At 42.9% G+C, this 19,090-nt stretch overlaps 1 protein-coding gene across 1 annotated transcript in view; it reads left to right on the top strand.

Annotated features, from left to right (window-relative positions):
- The window catches only part of kcnq1.2 (potassium voltage-gated channel, KQT-like subfamily, member 1.2), a 100,208-nt gene that overhangs the window by 27,789 nt on the left and 53,329 nt on the right, over positions 1 to 19,090 (top strand). The window contains exons 11-12 of the mRNA XM_070972190.1: positions 1,668 to 1,724; positions 1,834 to 1,951. Coding sequence (XP_070828291.1) covers positions 1,668 to 1,724; positions 1,834 to 1,951 — 175 coding nt within the window. The remainder of the gene's footprint in view (positions 1 to 1,667; positions 1,725 to 1,833; positions 1,952 to 19,090) is intronic.

Raw genomic sequence — 19,090 nt, 5'->3', positions numbered from 1 at the left:
ATGCTGTTGTGTTGCAAAGCAGGAGCTGATAGAGATCGTGGATTACATAAGTAGGAAAGATGTGACCTTTCTGCTTAAACTGTTGAACACTCCAGCCATGCTGCAGTCCCATATTAACCACATTTCTGCCTTTCTTTGCAGGAATCATCAGAACGATCAGGCAACCAGGTGAGTCCTTCTCGCTCCCCCATCGCAACTGATCCCAGGAGCTGGGTTATGACCTTTTGTTACATCATAATATCTTAATGCATTCTTGGTCTCATGGTAGCTTTATCAAGACAAGAAAACAAGAATGTGTGTTTTATGTACCTGTTATCCTTTTTCAAAAATACAGACACAAAGGGTGAATATATAGTGTGTATGCAGTCACTACACTGTCAAACCAGTAACCCCGTCCACTGGTTAAGTACTCCTTTTTCTCCTATTAAAAACTCCTCTGTGTTAATCATTAGCTAGCCTGCCTTTTTAATGTGGCCCAGACAGTATTTTAATTAGACTCGCTGGCTGGCTGGGCCTTTGTCCCCAACCGGACCAAACCAGAGCCAAGCAGAGAGAGTCAGACACTGGTCCTGAGTTGACCTGGCCTGTTTTCTTTACTGGGTGCCCTGCCAACACCACGGGTGAGGAACAGGGCTGGCCTGGCTAGGAATGGACAGGGGCCCAGGGGACTGTGGGGACCCAGACTGGGACACTGAAGTGAGGGGGTGTGGAGTTGATAAGCGGCCATTGTGGAGCTCCAGTGGTCAGAAATAAACTGGTCATTGTTTGATTTAGTCAGTGTCCGGCTTATCGCTTCACTTATCTGTCTGGCCGCACCCACCTCCCCGTCTGTGAGAATCTCTCAATGGAGCGCCTCTCTCTCTCTCTCTCTCTCTCTCTCTCTCTCTGTCTGTCTGTCTCTCTCTCTCTCTCTCTCTCTCTCTCTCTCTCTCTCTCTCTGTCTCTTTGTCTCTCTCTCTATCTTTCCACCTCTCCTGCTCTTTGCTCATATTCTCCCAACCAAACACGTTTGTACTGATGGGCCAGATAAACTGCATGTTAATAAACCCTTATCCTGTTTGTGTAGCCGATAAGCCAGTTCACGTCTCCTTTGGTAAGCTGAAGTTGAGGCTAAAGGTGGCTCTTGTTAGCTCTGGTTACCCCCTCCCCCCTCCTCTCTTTCTCTCCTTCCCTCTCTCTCTCTCTCTCTCAATTGCTGTCTCTGCTTCCGGATTGGACAATGTTAAACAAACTCGATGATGGAGTGCAAGAGAGGTTGAATGGATTTTGCTTGAATTGGACTGGTCATTCTGTTCTTCGGCACAGATTTGCCTCCATTCTCCATCACAATGGAGGCCTGGTAGTTTGGAGGAGAGTCTTGTCAAACTCACATCTGACCGTCTGAGTGCAGGTCAAAACCCAGCTACACACGTTGTTCCTTGCTGTTGTTTTTAGCCGAGCCACTGCAATTTCTGCTTCCACATAAAAAGTCTTCAAAAATATGCAATTTAAATACTTTATCCCAGCAGACACAAGATAATTCCACCCTAAAATCACTCCTCAGATATAGAAGCTTTGCATCCTCTTTAAAACCTCCATGTTAATGCTAATATTAATGTTTGTTTCAACTTTTTTTCCTTCTCCTGTTTTTCTTTTCTGTTGTTTTACCATATTGTCTTGCATGCCATCAGGCCCTCCTCATCATTCTTGGTCGTCTTTCACTCTGAGCTGCCCTGGCTCTCCAGGTATCTTTCTGTCTTCTTGTGCCTTTTTTCACACAAACTCACATATCTGCACTTCTCATTTTGCCTCAGACTGTAAATGTCATCTGTCTGTCATCTGTGCTCTTTGCAGTAAAGAGGAATCATGATAACAGCACTTCCATCGACATCTCCCGCGCCAACAGCTTGACTGATGAGCTCGACTACATGAGTGAGGACATTCCCCTGCCGGTGGTAACTAACAAAGCTCAGTAAGTCCCAAAAAATGTCCCCGCTGCTCTTCTCTAGAGCCCTCATCTCCCTCCGATCCATCACCCATGGGCTGACCTCCATTCTTTGATACATATAATACTGATTTCCTGACTCGTCATAGTACCTAAAGGCCTTTTGTGGGACAGGAGAGCCCCTCTAGCTGCTCTCTAAATGAAGTTGTTTTGTTGAACTCTCTTGAGGGTTAAATAGACTGTTGAGGACCAAGGCCATATCAGGTACAGAGAGTTATAAAGGGGATTATCCCTTTAGTCTTGAGGGAAATGTCAAAGAAATCCCTCTCAATAGGTTGTAGGACATGTTAAGGTACTGGATGGCTTGTCACCAGATGCCCTCATAGGATTGAGACGTCACTACCTTTGGTTGCTGTGTGAATTGTGAATGTGCTTTGATGCTGTTCCTTCCTCCCGCTGACCCGCTCATTCAAATGAGTTTCCTTAATGTGAACCAAAATGCGATTCTGATGTAATTAGATTTTCTTTGCTTCCTGTGTCAACGCGCTGCAGCAGCGCATGTTAATGACGGCTGCAAAAACAAGTCACTCCTCATTATTTCTCCGCTGACTCCTGTCTTTTCACTGGCATCAACAAACTAGCGCTCCCACATTGTCTTTCACATTGTTTTTCAAAGTTTGCACTATCAACAGTAACTGCAAGCGCTCACATAGAAGCAAAGTGGAGCGACTTTGCACAGACAACATGTCAACACTATTGTTTGGCTTAATCCCAGTAGTGGGAGACTGCTGGAGCGCTTTTCCCACTGGGACCGACTCATATTGCGTTATTCCATCCAGATTTGGTGATTACATACTGAGCAGGCAGGTGATACCAAGTCCCATTGGTCTAAATGCAGAGGGTTGGAGGTTTCAGTAGATTATGGGCTTTGGATGCTACACAGGGCTGGAGCTGATGTTGTGTACATATGGTTGTTCCCTTTCATTAATTACAGATATGGTTAATTCATAGTGAACATCCATCACAGTGAGCTGCAACGCCCATTAATGCCTCAGATGGCAGCATATGTGTGAACTGAGAGTTTGTGTTTTTTGCTTGGTTTTACCTGTAATGTTTCCTAGCTGTTCTTTTGGTCAGAAATGTTTATCTATAATCATTTATGTCCTTCTTGTGCTTCCATTTTCTGACCAATCTCAGTGGGTATTTATGGGGCATTCTTAACTTCTAAAGTGCTGTACAGAGAGCAGATAATGTCTTAAAATGACAAAATGACGGTGTTAAAATGAGATTGCCTTTCTAGTATTTTATTTAAAATCTTTTTTTTTTTCCTTTTTTTTTACTTATTCTCATTATGTGCGTTTATCCTCATTCTGTAGATGCGTGTCAGTAAATGCTGTTCATGACTACAGGCATTGTGCTCCCTCCGTTAGCCCTGCAAATTTACAGCCACCTCCGCTGTTCAGCTCCACCTCTGGCCTTTTGCTTTTTTTCTTATTCATCCTACGTTCCCCTCTCTGTGCCCTCTTGAAAACAAAGAGTTTAGGCCACCTTTTGTTCATTAACATACAGGGCGAACACCTATACACAGTTTCCCCCAATTTGCAGTTTTCGTTCTCCACCCACAGAGGATCATCTGATCCTTTAATTCAAGTAAAAAGATTAACAAAACAAACATTCACAGTAGAACAATGGTTATGAGCAGCACAACGCTTCCTCTCTCTCTTTCAATCTTTTGACCTGCACGTTCGTGGCATTGGTCCAGGACTCTTTCTCCACACGGCACTTGAATTCCACAAGTTGCAGCACTGGTTCTCCCACTATTCTTCTTCTTCTTCTTCTTCTTCTTCTTCTTCTGCTCTTCTGATCTTATATACTGGTCAAAGGGAGACTATGGAAAACATCATCTGTGACACATCATAGAGACCATGACTAGCCACTACCCAAACTCTTATTAATCATTTAAAATTGAATGTGTGTGCCGCTTCTGGAAACTGTGATTACATTTTTTATTCTGTGGGCTGTTTTTCTTTTTTAAAAGGAACCTGTTGTTATTTATTGATTCCTAAGAAGACTCTGCTTCATGCTTGAAACTTTCTGCCACAGCCAAACATTTCCACTCACGCATGTTTCGTGCGTACTCTATTCATATCTGAGCTTATAGTGACCATCTTTGCATCAAGGAAGATGTCATTGATAGATGTAGAAAAGAGATGATATTATTTATCAATTACTTTAGTCATAATACATTGTAGCACGCTACAATAAGATGATAGATATAGGATTTCTAGCCAAGGCTAATTTGTGTGACACTGAAACCCAAAGTGCTTTTATCGTGGCATCGAATTCTCTGTGAAAAGATGCAAAGAGTGTCATGTCTAATAGTGATCCAGCCCTTATTCTCCTGACAGAAGGTGGTGCAGCTCTTTTACAGTATGCAGGTAACATGCTGGAATAATATGCCATTAAAAAGCCTATAGCCTGTTGTTTTAGAGGCCCTGATTGCTCATTGCAACATTAATACAACCTTTGTTCCAGTCAACTGTGCAGTGGACTATTTCAGAACATTGTATGCCACAATTGGATCTTACACAGTCAATCACAGCATAAACATATCGAGTCTGCCAGTTGATTGATAATTAACATCCCTTGAACAGATGTGGGAATCATCTGATCCTTTATTAAAATGACTTTCATGGTAATCTGTCAAGGAAATTTCAGCACGTGTCATCTCATGGCTGGGATACACACAGATTTTTCTTTAATCACCTTTTTTTGTGTGTGTTTGTCTGACTGTTTGTGTGTGCATGTGGGCGTGGGACCACTGGATGTTAATCACTGAGTGTGTGAGAGAGTGAGTCTTCCAGCTGCAGAGACAGACAGTGTCTATTTGTATCCATTGCAGGGCCTCTGTGCCCATAAGTCAGCTGTAACAGCCAAGCTCAGATTTGGGCCATGCTGGGCACATTCCCATAACAGCTGGTTTGTTTTGTCCCTGGTGTCACGCCACTGAGGACAGCACTGCGATTTGGCATCCTTATCTGGCTGCAGCATCCACCCATGCTGCCTGAGGCGGCTTGCACGCACACACACTGTATTGGTTTTCTGTTTCTGTTCAGTCTCCACACCTTCTAGCCTTAATGTAAATTTGGCATGAGCTGGCACTTTCCTCAGTTTAGCTTGGTGCTTGTTCAGCCAGCGTTTATTCCACATTTCTGGGGCCTCTATCCCTCTTATTTCTCTGACCGCACTGACTGGAACGCTCCGCTGTTTGTTTGGCTTTGCGGAAACACACTACCCCAAAACTGAGTGTGTGCGTGTGTGTGTGTGTGTGTGTGTGTGTGTGTGTGTGTGTGTGTGTGTGTGTGTGTGTGTGTGTGTGTGTGTGTGTGTGTGTGTTACAGTAGTTCACACGTGAGAAGCATCAGTACAGCTGGGCTTTGACGTCTCTGGACTTCTGAAGAGGAAGTAGTGCAGGGAAGTGTCCGCACGCAATCATGTCTTTTGCCCCTCTCAACCCAAAACATACACACACACGCCCCCCTACACAAACACACAAGTACACTTTTTCCCCTCTCAGAAGATAAATCTTCATTTTTGCGTTATTTGTTTGTGTAAAACCAGCTTACAGTGATTTGTTGGATTTCATGTAAAATCTCAAACAGAAAAAAAAACAAAAAGCTCAGACACTTGTTCCACCACCATCAACATAGTACTTCCCTTTCGACTGTAAACACTACTCCTGCACTATTTGTTTACTTGGCCCTGTGTAAATGAGGCTTGATTTTGTTATGATTCGGTTATGGTACAGTGTGTGTACAGCAGTGTACACACACACACACACACACACACACACACGCACACACACTTTGAGGACGTAAATTTCTTAGATTTACTGATTAACTGTTGAATGAAATCATAACAAACTCCAGCGGGGCTGCTGATCCTAAATCCACCCCAAAGCAGATTGACATTTACCCTCTTGGAGAATGAGTAAATGTTTCCAAGTACACTTCTTAGGCCCCAAACAGAGGAAGGCCTTGTTTAGGTGATTGCAGTGATTGTGTCCTATCTCTCTGCATGTCCTCTGCTGTAATACCCTTGTTTCTTATCAGTGCATCATCTCTCTGCCTCCCCGTGAACATGAAAGACACCCCAAAATGAAAAGAACTTTCCTAGCGCTTCTCTCTGTCGAGCAGCACGAAATCAGTAATGTCTGTCGTCTTGTGACCTGGGGCAGTTGCTCCTTCCTCCCATGGGTGTGGCCAGGTTTTCCGCCCCTTCTCCTCCTCCTTGTCTCCTCTCAGACCCGTAAAAGCCTGCATGAGCCACCTGCAGGCAGCTCTTAATTAGTTCCCCTCTTACAAGCTAGCCGGAGATAAACAATGAAAAGCCACTGCAGCGCCACAGGAGGGATTGCAGGCAGAGACACATGCATCATGGCCTGTCCTCTTCAAGTAGGGGCCTCTCTCTGCTGAGCAACTGGCGTCTTTTGTGCAGAGCTCTGAACAAATTGACTTTTTGTCTGCGTGGCCTCTGTGTGCTTGTCTTTTACACTGTACTCTGATATTGATGGCACAGAGGGGTGTTTCAAACATATGGTGTTTAGTCAAGAGGAAAAATCTAAAATGCATTCATGGTTTCCTGTCACAGGAGCCTTCTTAAACCTTGAATATTGTCACTTTGACAAATGTTTGTGATATAAGTTCCCCCCGACAGCATACACCCCTTCTCCTCAACTTTGTGCTCCGAAACATGTGCTGACTAAGGAGTTATTTTATGGGGCTTCATGCAAGATTCAGCCGTGAATCTAATGTGAAAATATCCAATAAATCCTCTTAATATTTTTGGCTTTACTGCCAAGTATTAGAATGACAAACTAGACTAGGCAAGGGCCCCACTTTGGGCACAAACACACGCACACATGTGCACACAGACAAACGGATGGGGTAAGATCTCTGGCCTCCTGCCCTGCAGCAAGAAAAGCTGCCCGGGTGCTGCAGCTTTATGAAAAGATAGTGAAAGAAACTGAAAAAGAAAAGAACAAATTGTGCCCCAGTATCTTGACTTTCTGCCAATTTTGAACGCATAAAAAAGACAGAAAACAGTCTTGGTGCAGTAAAACAGCCACGCACTGATTCATATTCTCTGGACAGCAGAGCTGTGCATGGAGGGATTCAGTAGTTAATCTCATTACAGACTCTGGGCTTTTTATGTGGTTGCTGACCTCCACTCTACCTTTACTCACTTGGACGTATTAGAATCAGTTTAATTGCTCTCGCTTTTCCAAAATACAACCAGCATCAATGCTACAGTTAAGCTGGCAGCATACTCGAGTCAAAAATTGAAATTGGCTTGTTCTTACAGGCAATATGTTGGTCGGGGGTGTTTGGGGTTTGATTGCTGCAGTGTGTGCAGGCCTTGTGGAACATTTTTTATGTGTAAGCTTAAGGTAGATGTGTCTAGTTGACCTGTTACTGTTTATATTATTTCTGCTTTGGATAGATGGAAGGATTGCGACACAAAGAAAAATCCAGTTTCATGCAGCTTGGAGAGAAATTCATCATCTGAATTAGCTCGTATTTGGCAAGTTTTTTCAGTGTATTTCACAGTACCACGAGAACATTTTAGCAATGCATGCATTAATTTCAGTTTTCTGCTAAATTTGGTGTCGACAGTCTTCTGTTTCTGGCATCGGACTGCAAGTTTAAGTGTCATCTGTCACCAACTTTCATTTAGAATTGAAGAACAGCGTTTTCCACCAATGCCTGGCGGTGAACTTTGACTTATAAAGCTCTGCCCCTTTCTCGCTGAAAAACAAAACTGTATGCCGTTTCTTCTGCATTGCGTTACGCTGACATGTGACGAGTCACTCATGGGGCAGCATCAAACAGAACCGCAGGTTCTTTCCAGAAATCAAATTAAAGTCATGACTTGCAGTTTGCAGTGCATTTAGCCACAAATCTCTATATGTACAGTCAAACTTGGAAGCTTGAACAGTGACCAACAACGCAGCTGCAGACTCCTTCTTCTTGTTCCAGTTTTACAGTGGATACCGTTGTGCTACAGCTACACTTTCACACATTTCTAAAGTGAATGATGGTTTGTGCCCTGCCAGCTGTTGGTCAGTCAGAAAGAATGAAACTGAATAAGTTTACCAAATGCTAAAAACTGTAGTGCAACAAATTCTGGGTTCTCTGTCACCTCAAAACTCATTCTGTCAGAGCAAACTTCACAATGATGGGAAAGTCTTATGCTGTTTTACACAGAGGGAGCACACCATACGTCATTCCAGGCCACAAGGGACTTTTCTTGTATGATTTAACTTGCACATGCACGAGATGGAACATATCCAATGTTACAGCGTGGCCTACTGCAATAAACGTCATGAGATTTTTTTTCTACACCATATTTATTTTTGAGTGTTATATAGATTTGTTAAATGTTAGATATGTGATACGTGTGAAAAAAGTAACTAAAATGTAATACTCCTTGTAAAACATGTTCCTGGTTGGATCGGGCCACACTAATCTAAATCACACACTGTATACTGCAGAGAATAGATGATGCCGTGTGTTTAAAATTTTACTGTTCTTCCACAGAGAGAGATCACTGGCAACTGGAGCCAACTCTCCTACCAGGGGCCAAAAAGAGAATCAGCAAGCCATCTTTTATGACAGACACGTCACACCCAACGCAATAAAGGCATTTTCATGAAGTGCTTAATTAAAGAGTGCCTTTAGTCGGGCTTGACACTGGCCATCCCGCATTAATGAAGGCCCTCGTGCTGCTCTTATAAGGGGTGAGAGTGTTTACTCCTCTTCAGTGGTGTTGGTGGTTCTGGGAGGGTTTTATGGCCAGGGACCATCAGTGACTGGGAGAATGGGCCGCTTTATGGCCTCTCACCGCAGGTTGAAAAATCCAGAGACTCAGCAAGCAAGTACTGCATAAATAAACCGTCCAGACCAAATAAAAAGATACTCTCACCAACATGATCTCAAACTGCTGCATCCATGTTATTGACCGGTCTGTGTGCAGTGGCTGGAAATGATATTTCGGCTCTGTTAGCCCCACTTAAATCCGCCTGGATTGCATGCAGCGGTAGAGTGAAGCGAGCCTGTCACGGCATGCTGGTTTAGTGACTATCCTGGTGTGGTGTGGTGGATCAGGGTCGAATCCAAAATCAGCATGAGTAACTACCCATGAACCAGACTGAGTCAAAGCCAAAAAATAGAAGAGTTGAGTTCATTCACATTAGTTTTTCCTCTTATCTGACAGTGTGTAATACTGCAGAAATGCGTGTGGGTGTTTTCCCTTTCTTTTCCTCTAAAGATTGATCAAGTTGGGTTTCTTGGGATGCTAGCAATTTAGCAATTCATGCTGATTTTACTGTTGGACTCATAGTCACTTGCTGTGTTTAATAACCATCTAATATACTCACAACTGAAGCTTTTATTCACTCGAACAATGAGGAGCATTCCAGTAAATATGCCCCAACATCATGACTTATTCAATCACCCGAACGCTGCCTGATATACCAAGTGGAAAGATTTGGGTCCAAAGCAGAAATGAGCTGTGTGTTTTTGCATGCTTATGGTTTATGTGTGTGTATGCATGGCCCTGCATCGCTTTGTCTTTGGCGTCAGAGTCTCTTCACCACCACGAAGAGAGAGAAAAAAAAAAAAAAAACAGATAAAGGAAAAGGAAAATGAACTCAGGAAATTGCTGTTTTCGCAACGTGACTCACCAAGCCGCTCTGTGATGTCATAGCTGCTCTCTCTTGTTTGAGGGCAAAAATGAAAAAACTGGAAAAGTGTTTGTTGTGATTAGGCCTGAGTGCTGTTAACAATTACACACTCATGGGACAATATTAATGACAATTCGTGTTTTTGTTAGTTGCCTTTCTAAGTTCGTCGCTCCATGCAGCACTTTGTTCGACTATTTGGAGGGTTTTTATTTAATAATGCTTGTCCTAATGGATTGCAGCACTGAGGTTAAATATACAAATTAAACTAACGAAGCAACACAATTACACAAAGTCAAATTATTCGGGCCCTATTAATGGAAGTCAAAATCAGGTCGCTCGAGGGTATTTATTTCCTCACAAACACAGCCATAAACAAACTGATGATAAACTCCAGATGATTTGGAAATGTTTTTCTTCTTCATTAGCCATCGCAGAACTCGTTGATGACTGAAGAGGAAGTAAGTAGTCTAAAAACAACATCGCATTAATTACTGAAAAGGGCTTTTATTTCTGAGATCACACAAAGAACAGTTAGATTGTTGATTAACGTTTTCAAAGAAATATGGAAACAAAACAGCGTAGAACAGCCAGTACAAACCCTTAATTCTAATTGACAAATAGCATCAAATAAAAGAAAAAAACAAAATGTCAAACAGAAACAGTGGCTCATTAGTTTTGTAAGCAGATGTTATTCCAAGGATCTTTTTTTTTTTTATTATTTTTTTTTACATTTTTTGAGCTGTCGAGAACATTTTAGAGGCCGAGTTCTGCTGAACTGATCGACTCAGTGTGCAAGCAGCCAGATGACGTAATACCTGATGTTTGGTAAGAAGGATGTTGTGATTTTTGCTTGACTGGAATCTTCTGTGGAGGGTTCGGCACACTAACGCAGTAGTAGTGGTAATAGAAGTAGCAGCAGCAGTGGTTGTAGTTGTAGGGATGCCGTTGAGGAAATGTGATTGCGCCTACATTTGTTTGCTTTCACTTGTTGCACAAATTTATTTATACCTCTAATTTCAAAGCATATCATTAGTGTGTGACTGTGTATTTAGATTGTGCTTCTCCAAATCCCGGCAACTCCTACTCTGACTGCAGAGAAATCAAAGCAATGCCCAACCCAGTCCTTCACTTGGAGGATTCCCAGACTTGGTATAGATGCTTGCCTGTCCCTTCGAGGTGTGTCTCCCTCCTTACTTCAGTATTAGAGGCACCTGTATAAATACACTCTACCGTCTTTTGTGTGTGTTTCTCTCCACGTTCTCCTCCTCCTCCTCCTCCTCCTTCTTCTCCTGTGCAGGGCTTGGTTTCTTCTTCACGCCCGTTAATGAAAACAGCAGTCTGCAGCAGCACCTGAGTGGCCTGTTTGTACAGCCAATCCTGCAGCCTTCCACAACTTTTTTTTTGCTTTCTTTTTTGCTCAGCTCTCGTGCTCTCAGGTTTTCAAATAGGCCAGCAGTGCCATTTGATGTGGGCCGGGGGGCGGGTTTATTCAGGTGTGGCGACCAGCGCTGCCGCCACCTAGCCTCTGATGTTGCGTCCATCCGCAGCCAGGTGCCGGAGCTTCGTCAGAGAGCCCAGTGTTCCGGGCCTGGAGATGAATAGAGGGCCTGTTGATGGAGCTCGTCTGTGGGGCCCTGTGGTTTCACCCCTCTTACACGCAGAAGCAGGGATATGCTACAGGCCGGGGCGTTTACCTGCTGGAGAGGAGAGGGGTTGACTGAAGGGGAGCTACAACACTCCAGCCAGTGCTTTGACCCCAGGGAAACTTATAATATGGATTTGTGTGTGTCCTTGTGTCCCCATGTGTATGTGCGCTTCCACCCTGGCAAGTGCCTGCCCCACCTGTCTGAATGAACACCTTCTGTGTGTTTGAGCGAAGGCTGGGTCCGGGTCAGCAGAGGTTGAATTGGCTAAAATGGGCCACCTGGCACGGCATCAAGCGTACTGCCTGCGATCACATTATGAGGTGGGAGGGTTTGGGTGTATTTTCTTTGGGAGAGTGCTCTGAAATATCCCTTCCCGTTATTTTAGATAGGAGAGGTGGGTTATTTATATAACACTGACATAAATGTATTTTGGTTGGCCAAATCGCACTGAAATATGCATGTAACACCCAATTCTGAAAGAGGAATGGAAACTGTTCTTTAAGGAAAGCTCCAGAATGTGAATACCTTCACTGCAGGTTCATATTAGACTTCCCATAGAGGAATTTAAACACTTTGCATTCACTTAATACACCATGAAAAATCTTAAAAAGTGTTGAATTTGTTTTCTTTGTGGAAAGAAAGGCCTAGAATTATTCATCTATCCACCAACTTTTTTGCCATCAATTGGTTATTTTACTAGATATTATTGTTATAAACAGTTGGGTAGTACTGAAAAAAATGTGGTATAAATTTGTGTAGTTAATAATTAACTTTTTTTTCTAATTTTTTTACACGACTGTAAAAACGGTATTAAATTGCGTTCTGCATGGTGTTAAAAAGGCTGTAAAAAGTCTCAAATTTAATTTGAACACTGCAGAAAGCCTGATCCTGCACTTGTTGCTGAACGGCATGAATAAAAGTAAGCAAAGTAAATTGAACATGTGTTATACACAGCGTTACTTTTCTGAGAAGCAGCCTGTTTCAGGAGCTTGAACTTCCTGGTGGTACCTGGTAGCAGAGTTTAATCGAATGAGATTTCTCTGAAAGAAAGTTTGTGTGTTTTCAATTGAACTCTAATCCTCAGAACTTTTCTTTATCACTGTGACCACTGTGAAAGACAACAGGGGGCTGGAGTCAGTTACCCGAGCGCTGCCTCTATCGCACCATCACCGGGCTTTTTTATAGGCGCCGCTCACAGCCACACATTTGCAGCTTCACCACAGTGAGTATACTGCAATTTGGTGCGCTCTTTGCTTCTTAGAGAAATCCAACCACAGTGTTTCTGTGGTCGAATTTCTGACTAGATGACATCTCGGCGGTACCAGGAGAAAGATAAGCAATGCAGAGGATTAAAGCAAAGAGAGAAAAATACTTCTTGTGCTGCTCTGTATCGTACGCTCGCTGTAGCTGGAGATTAAGAGGCAGTCGGCAGGTTATCAGTCAAGACCTTAAATGCCTCTGGAGCCAGATGTTTTAAAGCAGTGGAGGGAAAGAAAAGCTATAAATCATGGAAGGGGAACAGGTAAGCATTGGCCATGTGTCTGTCACCTCCACTCCCCAAACTCTCTCTCTCTCTCTCACACACACACACACACACACACACACACACACGCACACACGCACACACAGACACACTTCTTTCTACTCCCCCGGTATATTTTTTCCACTGCTGTTAATAGGAGCCATATAGAACCCAGTTCATAATGAAAGACCCCCCAGGGGCCAAGGCAGGGACTAATAACCCTCTAAATAAGTCTCTTCTAGTGCTGAAAGGCCGGCCTCTTTATACTCCTAAGTGTATATGTGCTGTAAAGTCTTTTCCAGCCTACTACTGTAATTTTATGGCTCTGTTTTATCCTTTTCTTTCAAAGCCTGTCAGAGAAATTGGGAGGGAAGTCAGAGAGGGTGTCCGTGGATCAAAGTGCTGTAAGCCCTCCCAGCTCTCTGAGAAGCAGTAAAAATGCGTAAAATTACTTTAAATATCATGGATGACAGTAAAATTCAGAATTTCCATGCTTTGATTAAGAAGTATTTATATGCAGATGGTGCAGATAGTGTTCATCGTGTGTTTGTGTCTGACTGCTGAAAGCCTCTGCTGGCTGTGTAATGAAGAGAGGGTAGAAGTTACATACAATCAAAAATAACCAAAAATAAAATATAAGTATAAGCCACTAAAATCTTAAACAACAAACAAATCCTGGTCCTTACATCTAGACATTTATTTCTAAGAACTGTAATATTAAATAGGCCAAACCATTGTTGTGTTCTTCTATTTTAGCGGTGTGACACAGATACCACAATACACCAACATAATATTAGAAGCATCAAAGCGGTACACCAAAAAAAAGAAACGATCAAACAGATTCAGACTACAGTACAAATAAAAGGAGACCTTCACAAGCGTGTGTTTGAAAGGGATCCGGGCACTAAACTGGTGTGTGATCTCATCAGAGATATTTCGATGGTAACAGAGGTGATGATAATGTTCCACAGTAAGCTCATAGAAATACTGTATATACACACAACATGGTGGTGTCAGCAGAGCAGAGCAGGGTGGTGCATGTACAGTTAATGTTACATAGTGAGTCAGAGGCTGAGGATGGAACAAAGTGTGAAACATCAAACAGCCTGATGCACACTGAACAGATCAACAAGGGTTTTTCCTTTTTTAAAAAAAAAATCAACAACATTTGGGTACAATTAAAACCGCCGTCTAATTTTAAAATGCATTTAAATAATGATTAGTCGCATTTTCTGGGTTTTTAAAATTCCTTTAAAGGCAGTGTCTTCCAGATTTTCCCAACATGCTTATTTAAATGAAATTTCAGCGCCACTGTCACCAAACAGGCAGGAATAAAAGTTTGATAGTGAAATAATGAATCCCTTTTTGTTCATTTTTTGCTTTGAATTTCAAAATACTAAATCTAAAAAGAAAATCTAAATAACACACACACACACACACACACACACACACACACACACACACACACACACACACACACACACACACACACACACTCAAAAAAGTAGCATGTGTATCATTTAAGAGAACAATTTAAAATGCACCAATAATAACTAAGAAATAAAAATATCCAGAAAACTTTAACGCCAGCTACAGCCCTGCAATCGCCTCTGTCTTAGTAAAGTGTTAAAAAATATATAGTTTTGTTTTGATGACTGTGTATAAATGAGTTTAAAAGTAGTACCAGAAGGTGAGGAAAATCATTTGAACTGTGAAAATATATCCCATTTTAAGTCACTAAAAAGTGCAGCAGTATTTCATCAACACTCTAAAGTACACCAAGTGTGTTTGTGGATTCTGTGCAAAATGTGATAGAACTAAGAGGACTGACGCGGTCATGTGTGGTTTGATATTGTCCCATGCAGGTGTTTTTGTTTATGCTTGTTTTGCTGGTGATGAACACGTTATGTCGGAGTAAAATGCTGAAATAACAGCAGCGTAAAAAAGCCAAACGTCAGCAGTGCTGCACGGTGTGGAGGAGGGGAGCGGAGTGGAAGGGTGGATGAATTCCCCTCTGTGGCCAGCAGGCTGTGCTGTAGCAACACCACTCCTCCACCCCCTTCACTTCTCCTCAGTGACAGGCAGGCTGCAATCATTGAGCTCTTTTTTTCCCCCCAATGTTTCAGTCTAGATTTAATAATTCTGCCTCGGCTGGATTTCCACGGAGAGAAAGGAGGAAATGGTAAGTGTAGGGTTGAGCTCAAGTGGAAATGTCCTTGTCGGGGTGTTTTCATGAGTTTGGTGCCTGCAGCCGGGGTGTGCCCATTACCAAGACCATCAACACCACCGCCACCACCATCACCGCTGCTACCCTGTTCAACCTCTCCTCCTGCCTGTAACTCATTATGCTGCTATCCCACTTTTCCGTTATGGAGCGAGAAAAGGAGAAAAGAAGAGATGCATGAAAATAATTGACAAAACCACACTTTCCCTCCTCTATCAAAGTTTTTCTTTTTGCGGTCCAACAGTGTTTTTTTTTTTTTGGTCAGACTTGGTCTAGCTGTGAACAATAGCTGTGGTGTGCCAGTTCCAAAGCAGTTGATAACAGTTTGGTTTGAGATAAAGACTCCGAGCAGGCACTTTTATCTTTGAATATAGAGCTATCTGGGTTGGTGCAAAGGGCTGATCAAAAGCTACAAATGTGTGTGCGTGTGTTTGCTTGCATGTGTTTCTTTGAATTTGCAAGCTCCATTTGGTGTGTCACTCCACTATTTACAACATTTTTCCTGACTGTACTGTAGGCCGAGTCACCCACTTTCTCTCTTTGTCTCTCTGCCTTCCCCCTGTCTCTCTCTTCCTCTCTTCCTCTCTCTCTCTCCTTCTGCTTGTCTCTTTCACGTTTGGTCTGGCCTCAGTACAAGTCCTCGCAGTTGTCAGTTTCAGGAAATGCACTGCGCTCTGTTGGGAAGTGAGGTATCTGCCCCTGGGCCAGCCGCCCCCTTTTTTTTTTTTTTTTTTTTTTTGTAATTTTTATCGGCTGCTTACGGGAAGCAGAGCTCCTCCGTGCACACAGGACTGTTCACTCAGCCCTCTTTTCTCTTGCTGTTTTTCTATGCAGGGTGATACTTACACTGGCTGGATGAATAGATAGCTATTCAAATAAATGGATAGCTGGTGGGTTGTATGCAGCACTGTGATCCCATGCCCTCTTATTGTCTTATTACGAAGTGTGTATATGTGTGTGTGGCGTGTGTTCATGCATGTAAGCCCTTATTGTGCATGTGCACACACTCCAACCAGGCACTGTTCTTCCCTCCCAGTAACCCAAATGCTTTTGCACTTTGTTTGACTTGTGATTTCTACGGGGTGCACTGCTGAGCAGCAACTTCAGCCCACCACACCACCCACAACCATCCTATACACACACACACACACACACACACACACACACACACACACACACACACACACACACACACACACTCACACTCACACTCACACTCTATTGCCTCTGCACCACCAAACAGTGAATCTGGTTAAAAGTCTATCGAACAAGCCTTATATGATTTGCAGTTCTGCAGGAGTGTGCACAGAAAAGCAACAAAAACAAAGCTGTATGTTTTTGGCTGGGGCCTTGAGTGTGATGTATGAGCAGTGTATGAGCAGTGTATGAGCGTGTGTGTGTGTGTGTGTGTGTGTGTGTGTGTGTGTGTGTGTGTGTGTGTGTAGGTAGGTGTGTGTGTGTGTCTGTGAAGGCAGCTTGAGTCCAAACAGGATATTGTAGTACATGGGGGCACAGATTCTTCCTGCGGCAGTTTGGCTCTGTGGGTTCAGGACAGACTCTGCGACAAGCAGGCAGCACCCCCTACGATGACACACACACACACACACACACACACACACACACACACACACACACACACACACACACACACACACACACACACACACACACAGAATCTCCCAGCCTCCCATCAGATAACTGACTCAATAGCCAGCCTCCCTTTCTATGAAGGAAACAATATTATTGGACTCAGTGACAGCTTCCTGAGATGAGATCAAGTTCCATAGAAACAGAATAAAAACCTCTTTCATATCGAGGAAAATAGTTATGTTTGAATGCAAATAAGTTTAACAAAGCACATTATCTCAATCTACACATATTAGACTATGTACTTGAGCAACTTGACAAATGCAATCTAACTTGAAATAATTTGCTCCCTTAAACATTTAAGCTGCTAATTGTCTGGGGTTGATGTAAATAACAAGTTGGCCTCAGATGTTCCATTTAAGAAGGTTTTCTCTGTGAAAATCACACCACAGTGAACAGGATGCAATCTGATCACAGAAAGCATTTGTCAGACAAGTAACAGAGATGTAAGAGCGATGTTATTTGAAGAATAAATGGGGGCAGCATGCCAGAATAACCTTGCAGCAGTCAGCTCCTACTCATGTTTGATACAACTGACTTCTAATGGAGCATGGGCACCCCCAAACTTTCTCCTTAAGATGTCATTTATGCACAGATTGGAGCAGAGGGAGGAGGCCAGGGAGGATGTCTGCGAGTGGAACAGATTCACCTCGCATTTTAGACCTGAAGGGGAAAGATGAGGGCGAGAGGAGCGGTGTGTGTGTTGTGCTAAGAAGGGGTTCATCTCACAGGGCTGTCAGGAGCATTAAAACAAGCTGTTTGTCAAGCGCCAAAGCCGGCGGCGCCCGTCCACTTGCTCCAACCTGGGTCCCTCATCCAGAGAGACTACATGGATTTTTGTGTGTCCTTGTCTGGATAAATAAATAGACAGACAGACGGATGTGTTGCTGGATTGTTAGATAGGTAGAGAGGAACATGTCTGTGCACTGGAGGGACAAAGTTCTGTAAAAAAAAGAGCAGATCCTGAAAATAAGCACTGAAACAATTTGGGCAGAATGTGAGAGCTAACTAAACTATTAGCTTTGGATTAAGACCAACAATTCCCGTTTTCTTCCATTCCCCTGCGTTCTGCTGTGTTTCTCGGTAGCTCCATAAAACATTGTTTGGACGAGAAAGCAGACATTGTTATTTGGCTAAATTTTATTAGTAAATATGACTTTATGAGCCCCTAGTTTCCATCATTTTTGAGCCATTTGCATTTGGTCATTTGTTTGCTATGAAATTTAAATCAAGTCCTCATTTGTTGCTTAACACTAAGTATTTTGTATTGAAACAAAAGAGCCATAATGTTGTTAATTTTGTGTTTCCAGCAAAATTGTTTATGAAACCATCATTAATCATCGTCAATTTGTTCCACGGAATCTGGGAAGAGTTTTCATTCACAGTTTTGTGTAAAAACTTGGCAAAAGAAATTCACTGTCATTTAGTCAGCCCAATCATGCACATACACCGTGGGAATGGCCGTCCAGGCTTGCATTGATTCTGTGCACAGTGTAATTGAAGACTTTTTTTTCTAAAGTCTTGTTGCATCTTTATTGTCAACCATTTTTTTCTTCATAGTTCATTAAAGTTATCAGAAAATCTAGCAAGTGTAATAGTTTAAGATCCCGTCACACAAACACTTGTTAGTTTTTTCTGATTATGAGTTTATCTTATCGCTTCCAGCCCTGAAGTACACACTGTGCTCAAAGCTTTTTCTCTCTTATCCGCTGATTTATACATTGCAGTGTTAACATGGACATTGTGAAACATTTTCTTTATTGAACATGGAAAGGAACTGAAAACCTTTCAGTGGTATTAGGCATGAATAACAACAATAATGCCTCACTCACGACCTGCAGCCTTTTTCCTTTTAATCTTGAGTCATTCCTCATGTGTGCTTACTTAATTGCCAAAGTTAGGACTGATGAAAGATGAACCCATCCCGCTGCCTTTGCTGGGAGTACATTCATACAAACCCCCAAGCAGGGAAAAGCAATAGGAAGCCAAAGCAATAAACGGCTTTGACATTGATGGGCCTGTTTCCCAAACACTTAGGACCTTAAGTCGTCTCCTCTCAAGTCTGGCTGGAGGGGCCGGGGCTCCACTTCTTATTGCTGTGTCTGACCAGAGTCGCCATGCCCCAGAGAGGGTCGACGCTTGGTCTTGGCCCCTCAGTTCCTGTCTGTCTGTCTGTCTGTCTGTCTGTCTGTCTGTCTGTCTGTCTGTCTGTCTGTCTGTCTGTCTGTCTGTCTGTCTGTCTGTCTGTCTGTCTGTCTGTCTTGTCTCTGAACATGCTACAGAAGTTGGCGTGGTGGTGGGCTAAGTGGGTGAGGAATTTCTGTGTGTGTCGAAGGCCTTCAGCAAACAGCTCTCACAGTGTGAAAGCAAATACAGAGGCCTG

Source organism: Chaetodon trifascialis, chromosome 10, assembly GCF_039877785.1.
Source record: "Chaetodon trifascialis isolate fChaTrf1 chromosome 10, fChaTrf1.hap1, whole genome shotgun sequence".
NCBI classification, from domain to species: Eukaryota; Metazoa; Chordata; class Actinopteri; order Chaetodontiformes; family Chaetodontidae; genus Chaetodon; species Chaetodon trifascialis.
Note: the sequence above shows the minus strand (reverse complement) of the source record. Positions and strands in the feature narration are given on the sequence as shown.